At 37.0% G+C, this 10,729-nt stretch overlaps 1 protein-coding gene across 1 annotated transcript; it reads right to left on the bottom strand.

The window, feature by feature from the left end:
• Positions 1–409: 409 nt before the first annotated feature.
• On the bottom strand, positions 410–10,569 carry FRS2 (fibroblast growth factor receptor substrate 2). Its single transcript, XM_008944152.1, has 5 exons — positions 10,481–10,569; positions 8,386–8,572; positions 5,138–5,296; positions 4,057–4,220; positions 410–2,120 (listed from the first exon to the last, which is right to left on the bottom strand). The coding sequence occupies exons 1-5, from the start codon at positions 10,544–10,546 to the stop codon at positions 1,170–1,172; spliced, it is 1,527 nt and encodes a 508-aa protein (XP_008942400.1). The 5' UTR covers positions 10,547–10,569; the 3' UTR covers positions 410–1,169.
• Between the last annotated feature and the right edge of the window lie 160 nt (positions 10,570–10,729).

Below are 10,729 nucleotides of genomic sequence, written 5' to 3'. Positions count from 1 at the left end.
AATTACCAAGTCCAGTACCCTGCCTCCCGTGTAACCTGTGTCTGGTGCTTTAGAGGAAGACCACAACTGCATAATAAACCTTTCCACTTGTGCAAGATTGCATGCTGCTGGAGAGTTGGGATATTTCAGTCAGACATTACAAAGTAGAACACTGGACAAAGACAAACCATTTGACCTTCAAGAGTCTTTCTTTGTCAAATGCAGAGAGTGAGACAAACACATAAACGACCCTGAACAATAATTAAAGCTATGTACAAAAATTTCACTTGTAAAACAAGGCATTATGCAACAGATAAAGAAGAAAGACAAATGCAAAGAAAAGAAGGCACACTGAACTAAGAAATGGCAAGAGCGCCTTAATTCATGCAGCCGACCTGTGAATTCCTTCTCAAAAAAACCAAGCCCAAAGTCTAATGAGATTAAAATTCCATCAGATTTCACAGGGAACTTGATACACCACTCGGAATTCTCTTCTGGCAAAAGCAGCTTAAGGCTAGGTTTAAAATGTGTTTGTATTTCTGATCAACAACTTCAATGTGACCTCTCAAATACCACACAAGTTAAAAAAAAAAAATTGGGAATTAGAGACCTTCTTGACATGTGGTCTTTAAAAAAAAAAAAAAAAAAAAAAACAAGAACACAGACAAAAAAAGGTGTCATGTTTATATCCCTTGAGATGAACCCCTATGTCTTGTGTATGTCAAACTGAGTGAATTAATGCATTACATACATTTCATTCTGGAGGAGCCGCTTCAATAACGAATGAACGTAAGATATGTATCTTTAAAGATTAGGTTTACCTGCTAATAATGCACATATCAAGAGGCTTTAAAAAGTGTTATAAATACCATTAATGAGTATAGGCACCAGACCAGAATATTTATAAATTCAAAACTGGCATGTCACTCAGACTCTAATCAATTTAAAAGAGGCACTGTGAAAGGTGGCAATGCTGCTATGCAGTAATTACTACTACTGTAGAATGAAATAGTGTTACCTAAATGAATACTTGCTCTACATTAATTCCCTTTAGTTAGACAAGTACATGAAGTATGCAGAAAAAGTTCTATTAGTCTATAAAAGGCATTAGTGTTAAGAAATGCAAAGTACTTGCATCTTCAATTTTATAAACTTCACAAAAGGTGCAAATGATTTAATGCTTCCCAGGCTCACATGGGCAGGTCAGTACTGTTATGTCTGGTTTTCCTAGAAGTACCATCATCTCGGGGCAGTGCTTTTTGCAAGCTTGACATAGCAGCAGTTCTTTCAATGTCTATCACAGCGTACAGCTCTGTGCGCCTGGTTGGAGTTTGCGGAAGTGGAGTGGTGGGAGTTTTTGGAGTCTGAGGGTTGTCGGAGTCACTGCCACCTTCCAAGTCAACCTGTATATAGTTGAGCTGCCTGTGTTCTAAACTCGGACGCCTAATGTCAAAGTTAAAGACTGTTGGGGTACAGTCCCGACGTCGTGTAAATTCTACTTTATGAGCACTTGCTGGTACTGTTACATTCTCTGTATTGACATAATTATGCATTGGATCTAGGTTATTGTGGTAGCCATTCAGAGATGGGGTCTTTGGTCCTAAACTGTCATCTTCATCTCTACTCAGTTTGCGGGCTTCCCAAACAGGAGGCAAGGATGGCAAGTTCTCATAGTTCAACAGCGCAGTTCTCCTCTGAGCAGAGTTGTTAATGTTCTGGGTGTCTGAGGTACTGATTGATGTCAAACGACCTCTCCTGACCCCTGAGGCACTAGGCATTGATAATCTATTTATATTTTCATACACCAATTTATTACCAGATGGTGTTTCTCTACGTTCATCACTGTCGTACCCAGTGTCCCATTCAGTGTTGTTTGTGCTGCTGCCACTAACTTGGTCTCTCCCAAGTTGCTCCAGTTTCTCTCTTTCCATTAACTGCCTTTGAACAGGTGTTGGTCCTAAAACAAACTTGACTCCTTCAGGCTCCAGGAGAACCTGAGCATCTCTGTCATCAGTACACATCTGATCATCTTTCACTTTAGTTGTTTCAGTGTTTGAAAGCTTTGATTCCAGTGGTGCATGCACACTTGATCGATTTTTTCTTTCCTCTTGTACCCCAGTAGTGTTGACATAAGTGTGTACCTAAAGTGGGAAGACAAAAAAAAAAAATTTCAATTATTTGTACTTTTCTTCCCCCCTTCAACTCCCTTCTTTCTTAACATTCCACTTTTTTTAATAAAAATACCTGAAACCCAAATCTCGTGATAGCAGCTGTGTAAAAAGTTATACAAAGGAAATTTACTGTCCATTTAAAAAAAAAAAAAAAAAAAAACTGTTCAAGTAACAAGCAAACCCCTTCCCCCCAGGATCTCGCCTTGTGTACTTCTCAAGCAATAAGGAGAGGTTAGCTCTACCAGAGTAACAGTCCATTCTTTCTCCAAGAGCCAACAGCCTCCTCATACCAGAAACTGAAGTAGGAAAATACACAATTTCATATGAACTGTGGCACTCAGAATTAATAAGGAGCAGGAGCTGGCGCCAGATGCCACTAAGAAAGACAGATACGCCACTAGCTTATCCCTCCAAGTTCCCACAATGGATCAACACAAAGCTGAAAGGTGAAGACTGGAGTAATGGACTCCTGCTCTGAATTTTAATTCTGTGTCTGGATATGCAAACAGCAAAAGTAGTATTTTGCAGCCACGGTCATCTAGCCATCCCAGCTTCTCTGTCAAGCTCTACAAGCTGAAGTGTTATTTACAGCTCACTTGACCCCTACACTGATTCTTTAAACTCATTACTCTTCAATAATAGAAGAGTCCAGCAGTGACACTTGGACTCTTCTGTAGGGGCTCCTAACAAATCCTTTCTCACAAGACAGTTCACTACACTTTGCTCTGGTTACCAACACTGTTTCTTGTCACACACGAGAGTCTCCCTAAGCCACGTTACATTTTATTAAACATGCCTCACATTTTCATCAGCAACCTGAATGATGAGATAGAACACACCCTCAAAAAATTTTCAGTCTATCCCAGGTTGGTGGGTTTCCACTGAGAGGGATCGCAGCAGCCTGGAGAACTGACCTCATAGAAACTTCATGAGTTTCAGCAGCAGCAAATACAAAGTCCAGTGCCTGGTGTAGAACATCACCAGCAGTACAGGCTCCAACTGACTTGCAGCAATGAAAAAAAAAAAATATGCATTGGTTTGAGTTTGCAAAAGCACAGCCAGCTGGATAAGTAAAGTGATTATCACCATCAGTCCAGAACTTGCGAGACTGAATCTGGCTTCCTCAATAAAAAGACAGACGTCACCACACCAGACCAAGTCCAGAGGACCATGACTAGAAGGGCTGGAGCATGTAACATGCAAGGAGAAGCTGAGACACCCATCCTTGCTCAGTCTCAAGGCTTGCAAACCACCTCATAGCTGTTTTCAAATACCTAATAGATACAGAAAAGACAGAGCCAGACCCTTTTTGGGGATGTTCTGCAAAAGGCTAAGAGGCAGTGGACACTGGCTGCAACAGGAAAAAAGCTGACTACTTATTAGGGAGAAATGCTTTCACGACAAAGGTGGTGAAGCATTAAAACACAAGGCTCAGAGACAGTGGAATCCCGTTGTTTGGGGTATTCAAAGCATGACTGGACAAGGCTCTGTGCAGCCACCTCTAATTTTAACAACTGACCTGAAAGACTCTAGAGGTCCCTTCTAACCTAAATTATTCCATGATTTCTATTGGCCAAATAGAAAAGAAGCTTTTTGACCAGGATCCCTCATCATAACATACAATATACGTGTTTAAAAATAATTTTTAAAAAGAGTATATTCAAATACACACTTTCCATGTCTATTTGCATATAAATATGAAGAGCAACTTAAAATAGTTACTTTTCCTCAGCAAGCTATCCTACAAAGTATCATTTTAAAGAGGCAAACACTATTCTGAGGTAGTTAACGCAGGGTACAAATCCATGACACCCGATACTGAAAACCACAAATGAGCCAACACAACAAGCATTAGAAAAATTTGAACTGATGTTGAACCTAAGTTATATTAGAAAAAGATACCCACTTGCTCCTCTGCTACGAGTAAAGGGTGTGTTGATTCTTCACCGACAGAGGGGAGGCGTGCACTTCCAACAGAAGGATGTCTGCTGGAGGGATGTGATGAAGCATCTCCAAAAGATGGGTATCTGGGATAGCCATTAGGTAAACTTTGTGCATGGAACCCAGGAGCTGATTCAATTAGGAAACAAGCAAAACCACATTAAAATCGAACATTTTACTGTATATGAGTAAGATGCTTTATATCTTCAGTTTCAAATTTCAAAAGAGATATTCAAATATGTAAAACAATATTAAATATTCACAAGACTCAGTTTTGCTGGGGGGAAGGAAAGGGAAAGCAAATTGTGGAGTATGGGATCCCAGTATTTACTGGGAAACACGTCTGAAGCAACCACTGAAAGCTAGGTGTATTCTATGCCATAGTCCTCCTCCCAGTGAACTCCCTACCCAACTTCTCTTTGTACCATTAACAACATGCCTCCCTAACAGATATGAACTAATTGGCTTAAGCTTCCATTTCTCCAAAATCATCAATAACCTGGAATTCCTAGTTTCAAATACCAAGCCATCTGCCTGAGATTCCCTAAAATCCTCTAGTATTTTTGAAAGGGCTTCACTCTTCTCATCCAGTTACTCACAACAAAGAATCCAAACTCACTGTAGATGTGGTATTACCATTGCTTTTGTTCCTAATAAGAAGGTTGCAACACTGCCCAACATTAACATTCCTCAGAAATGCTACAAGTAAAACACAGTGATATATTTAAAGACAATTCAATAGGTGTGTTCAGAAGAACACTCCTTCACTGAAGCAGTGTTCTTATGCAACAACTAAGTTCCCAAAACTTACTTCCTAAAGCTGAAGAATTCGACTATGGCAGTTTTGCTCCCAAGCACTCTTGAAAGAGAATCCTCAGCAGAGAAAAGAGACTCCTCAAGAGACTGTATTACTGGTAATTAGCCTCTTTAACTTTAAATCAGTTTTCTTTTTAATTACTTAAAGATTCAATGCAAATTAAATGCTATTTTCAGCTAAGTACCACATTACACTCAGGTATGTCATCTGACAATATAACCACACTTACTGGTAGGCGTTCGAGGGGTTCTTGGAGCTTCCAACTCAGTTTGATGATTATTCCTTTCTACTACTGGTTCTTCTACCACATTTATGCTATTATTCTGCATTATCTCTTGCAACATATTAAATAGCTCTTCTGCACGGGCACATTTAAAGGCAAAGATTCCTATAAGTACACAAGAAAAAAATCAAAATTGTTTAACGTCAGAAACGTGCCTTACAATGTGTATAAATTTCAAAAACTGTAACTGGAATCCATGAAATGAATACCTGTTGAATAAGCAAAGACATTAACAAATTTTTATTGCACCAAAACACACAAAATTACTGTGAGAACCTTTAAAGCATTTATCTAGTACAAGAGTAAGACTCCCATGCACCAGGAGTTAAATTAGAACAGAAAACTGACTCAATTAAGGGCAAAACTAAGTTTTGAGTGCTAAATAAAGGGTAAAAAAAACCCCCAAACTACAGAAGAGGGTAACATTTTTGCCTGTTTCTTTGTTTTAAAATTGTTAAAAGGATAGCTGTTAAATAATTTAAAAAAAAATATGAAAAACAGTAAATGAAACTATCATAGTGCTAAAAGGTAACGTTTTTTAAACCAGATTTCTGCTAAATTACCATAAAAATAAGAACCCTGCAGAATAGGAAAGAAGGATTTAAAAAAAGTTTAGTTTCTTTAAGAAGATTAAAATGGAAAGCTAGTAAGACAAACGGTATGAAACAGACAGCCACAAACCAATTGCTTTAGGCTAAAGGATAGACAGGGAACACAAAGTCAGCAGCAATACTGTGTATTTTGGGTGTGTATTGTGCCACTTTGCCTTTAATCAGCAGGGAGCGCCCCAACTTACCAGCAAAGTCCCAGCTTTGGATTATTCTTCCATTGAAAGCATGAAGTTAAAGTTGACATGCTTGTTAAACGTGGGTGCAGGTGCTCATCTTTTAAAGTGAGTATTACAATCTTAGAACACTCTTTATTAAGACCCACCTACCTATATAGCTACTTCTGTAAGTGCAATTATGTTAATATGCTGGCAATTACTATCATCATATATTTGCTTCATGCTTGCAACACAGCAGCTGTAGAGCTGCTTCTACTACATTTCCCCAACCCATGATCCAACTCAACTACAATAGTCCAGGCTTAATTTTTGGTGATTTCTGAAAATTCAAACTGGGTATGTAAATCTTAATGGATAAAAAAAAAAAAAAAAAAAAAAAAAAAAAAAATATAAAATATAAATAAAAAAAAAAAAAAAAAAAAAAAAAAAAAAAAAGAGTAGCCTGACAAGGTTTAAAAAGCTCCCAGTATATTTCTGAGGAATTCAGCTGCAATCGAAACATTTTGTTTAAGCAAGTGCTTCCAAATTGCTGATTCCTTAAAATATTAAATGAACCAAATTGGCACTGAAACTGAAGCAAGAACAACTTGATGAAATTTTGATTTTTATTAAATACATTCACTTTAATACAATGTGATGGGTCCCTTCCACATTGTGGTGACACAACAGCTCCTCCAAGTTTCCTATCATGAATTATCTATTAGCTGTGCCCCCAAAACATGTCTTCAAGGTTTTTAATACCTAGCACGAACTCAGTGTTTCACGTTCCATGCATTTTGACATCATTTGAAATTAAACACGAAACACAAACAAGAATATTGACTAATGTAATCAGTAAAAGTTGCTGAGTAGTATTCATGGTATGTGAAAATGAAAAACTTCTTGGTCATCTCTACCAATTGAAGTTTTGCAACTGTGCCCACAAAGTCCAGTGTAGGTCTCAGGAACAATGCTCCATTGCAAAAAGGCAACAGAGAGAACATCTTCTGCCAGATTTCTTTTTTCTCAATATTCACAGTATTTTATTATTACGTCAGGAAGGCAAGAAACAAAAGAGGGAGGAAAGGCTTGCTGCTTACACAGCCTGCTTAATCTTCTCTATTAAACAAAAAAAAAAAATTAGGAGGGAAGCAGAGAAGTCAATTAGACACAGTAGAAAATTTTGCAGACTTGCTAATAGGCCATGGAAAAGAACCTCAAAAATAGTATTTTCAATTTAATTTTATTAGTAACTACTTTATATGTTTAGAAGAAAAAGTAAGTTAAACCTGAAAAATCAATTGAAGTGATTTTCTTCAAAAGAAACTATTACTTTCTTGTTAGAAGTCTGAAAATTTTGTTTAGTATGGAGTATACTGTAACGTTTGAAAACATCCCCATTTTTCATTAGAACTGAAAATGACTTCTAAAATTTTTAAAATAAAACTTGTCTGCCCTTACCTCTGCTTGGACAATGGAGATTGACTAGCTCTGTTTATGAACAAATTATTTAATCTTCCTGATTTTTTACAGTGAAATTAAAAACAAAAGAAATTGCTAAATATCATTATTAGTAAAAAAATACTAGTAAATGCTACAAATCTATAAGAAAATCAAAATGAAACTTAATTTCACAGCATATGACTACGTAAGGATTACAACTATACACAGCTACACTGGAGTAGAAAGATGCAAAATGAGGCTGGGACTCAATCAAACCAGCTCTTCATCAGGGACTGATGCAGTGAAGAGGGAAAAGCCTAAATCTCCTCACTGGGAGCCAACCTTGGCCAAGGCAAGCATGATCTGGGAACTGGAAAGGTAAACATCTTTTCCTAATTATAGCCACATAGAAAAGAATTGAGCGTAGCTGGAGTTTACACACTTCATACAAAAATGGGTCAGAATTCCAGAATGATGTCACTGATATAAATGAAAGTGGTACTTGTTTTAGGAAGAGGCTGAAACACAAGTGTCTTACTGAAGATGATAAGAGGGTAAAAATATCCAGTTAATACCAGTGCTCCAGTCTTTTAACATCTTAAAAATAGGGAATTCTTTGAATTCCAAATAGATTCCTCCACAGTTCCAGGTTTCACTGCCCCTTCCTGAAAGTCAAGTCAACCTCTGAGGTAGAATTTCCCTGTCAAAACCACCTCCTAAGTTGACCAGAAGTCTCACACACAAGCACGACGTACTCCAGACCTACAATGCCAAAAAACTATGTGCAACTTAAATCCTCATTTTGCCGTAACACCATTCTTCATAAGATAACTTACTTTTTCTCCCAGAATCCACATGGACATATAAAATGATAGCCTCTATTACCCTTGCTAAAGGACAGGCAAATATACTTTTTTAAAACAAAATTGTCTTCCAACATCAAATAAATTTTAAAAAAAGTTTTATATAGAAAAATTCCACCTACCTTGTCCAGTTTGACACCTTCGGCCACTTTCAAAAGAGAAAAGATTTGAGTCATAACCGTAGCGGCGGAGACAGAGGTAGTGCCATTTTACAGAGTCCCTTTTGCGGGTGTACAAAATCAGCTCTGTATCTGTCAGTTCCATTATGCCAGAGCCCAGCTCATTACCATCATCATCCACATTAATAACCTATGAAAAGGAAGTTAAATAGCATTAGGTTAAGTAGTTTTTGGAGCACCAAATACCACGAGTAATTAATGTTTCACTGGTGCAGCCCATCCGCTCTGTCATAGTAGTTACAATCCTTCAAGGAAAAGTACTTAATAAAGTCCTCACCAAATCAGTTCCTTTGCTCCCCCCAACCCAGAATTAAATTAATACATATTTTAAAGGAATATGAATGAGACTGCATAAAATTTTTGTGAACTATAAGGAGAAATTTAAAAGATTAAATTCACAAAACTGTTGTGGTTTGTTTGGGTTTTTTTGTTAGTTTTTTTTTTTGTTTGTTTGTTTGTTTTTTTTTTTTTTTTTTTAAACTGGCTTTACGTACATATTCTACTATTTCCACACAGATAAGGCATACCTGAGATAATGGAATCTCTAAGAGCCCTGTTTCTAAAAAACAATATTTGCTTTGTCATATAACCCCACTTAAAGTTGGGAAAAGGAATGAAAAAGGATAAGGTGCTCCAAGCTAAAGCTCCCTTCACATAGCTGTATAGCCTTGCACTGTGCTGAATCACCAGAGTGGCTTAGATTTTTTTTTTTTTCCTCCTGCTTGTTTAACATCAACAGTTTAAATACCTTATGGTTAACTTGTGTGAATACATATGTGTAAAGCTTAAACTCTTATTCTTTCTGTGTTTAAACCAGTTTGAGGTTATTTATGGAATTTGGACAATGTATATTTTCCTCCACATGTATTTTATCTCACTATGCTTCTTTTAATGGGATTCTTTCTTATTCCAACAAAAAGGCTACCCAAAAAAAAAAAAAAAAAAAATCTTTCTTATGGTATCAATTAATGTTACTCCTTAAAGAGACATTTTCAACTTGAAATCTAGGCAGTTGAAAAGAATTAGGAATAGTTTCATCTGCCACTGAGGCTTATGCCAACTTTCTTCATTTTACAAATTGCATTCTTTCATCTTCTCCCCCCTAGTGCTAAATCAGCAACCCACACAAACAATAGAGAAATTCTACAAAGAGAAAAATACAAACTTTTTTTTAAAAAAAAACTAGTTACAGAAAGTGATGTCAAATGCATAAAAAGCAAGAAAACAGAAAAATATTTTATCCTTCAGCTTTTTGTACTGATAATATTAAACATTTCCAGAAATTCCCATCGCTTTAAAGCTCATTTCGTGTTGCCCTAGGGCAACGCATGAATCATTTTTCACTATGGAAGCATTACATTCCTTTGCCAACCCAAAAAACAGTTTGGAGCACAGAAGCAAATTTGATTTGTGTGACTATGCACAGGTATGTTTACTTAAAGTCATGGACTTCAGTAGCTTCATATTAAGCATATTAAGCACATGAACAAGTGTTCACAAGCTTATAAATTCCAGAGATATATGGGACAGAAGCACATTTATAAATAACATTTCTTCAAATAAAGGACTACATTACTCAAAATGCTGTCATCAGTAGTGATTTTCAAGTAAAATCAGCAGTCCTAAAATTCTCTGGTGCTGACCCTGCAACCATGTTCATACTCACACTTCTCCACTAGCTCTTCCCTTATGCTTATGGCTCCTTTCCTAACTTCCACAACCTCCCAGAGGCAGCCACGCTTACTTAGGCCTTACCAACTGAAATGGAGATGGATCAAAAGCATAGGGAGCCTTCTCCTTCTTGAAGATCAAAACGATCATAAAAAAGCCTATCCCCACTACAGGATTCCTGTCACTGCTGGTAAGAGAAAATCTCTCAAAGGGGCAAGAGAAGCCTATAGCCACAGACACCTGCAACTCTGCAATGTTTTAATGTTCAGTAGTTCTTATCCTATATTCATTCAAATGCCTTCTATCACATACCTACTCTGCAAAAAAGTAACAAAATAATTCACAGCACACCATGTCAGTTTCTTACCTTAAACTTGTTTCGATGGTTATCTGGGACAGTTTCTTTATCTGGACAGCTACAACAGCTACCCATGACTTCTTTAGAAGACCATGTGATCTCTAAAGCGAGGGGGGAAAAAAAAAACAAAAACCAAAATGATCATTCAAGTAAAAACAGAGTATCATCATCAAAACAACCCAACACAAATTGCTCTCTGAAATTACAATTCTTCCTGATGAATTTTGCAGTCATAATCATAGAATCATAGGGGTTGGA

Source organism: Merops nubicus, unplaced genomic scaffold (assembly GCF_000691845.1).
Source record: "Merops nubicus isolate BGI_N331 unplaced genomic scaffold, ASM69184v1 scaffold33607, whole genome shotgun sequence".
In the NCBI taxonomy this organism is placed as follows: Eukaryota; Metazoa; Chordata; class Aves; order Coraciiformes; family Meropidae; genus Merops; species Merops nubicus.
The sequence above is the reverse complement of the archived record's forward strand: the minus strand, read 5'-3'. Positions and strand labels throughout refer to the sequence as shown.

What these genes read in the sequence shown, in the direction of transcription:
- FRS2 (XM_008944152.1), bottom strand. Translation starts at nt 10,546, where the DNA reads ATGGGTAGCTGTTGTAGCTGTCCAGATAAAGAAACTGTCCCAGATAAC. An exon ending in ACCATCGAAACAAGTTTAAG is followed by an intron (nt 8,573 to 10,480) that starts GTAAGAAACTGA and finishes TCCTTTTCATAG; the next exon opens with GTTATTAATGTGGATGATGA. An exon ending in TACTCGTAGCAGAGGAGCAA is followed by an intron (nt 2,121 to 4,056) that starts GTGGGTATCTTT and finishes TTCCCACTTTAG; the next exon opens with GTACACACTTATGTCAACAC.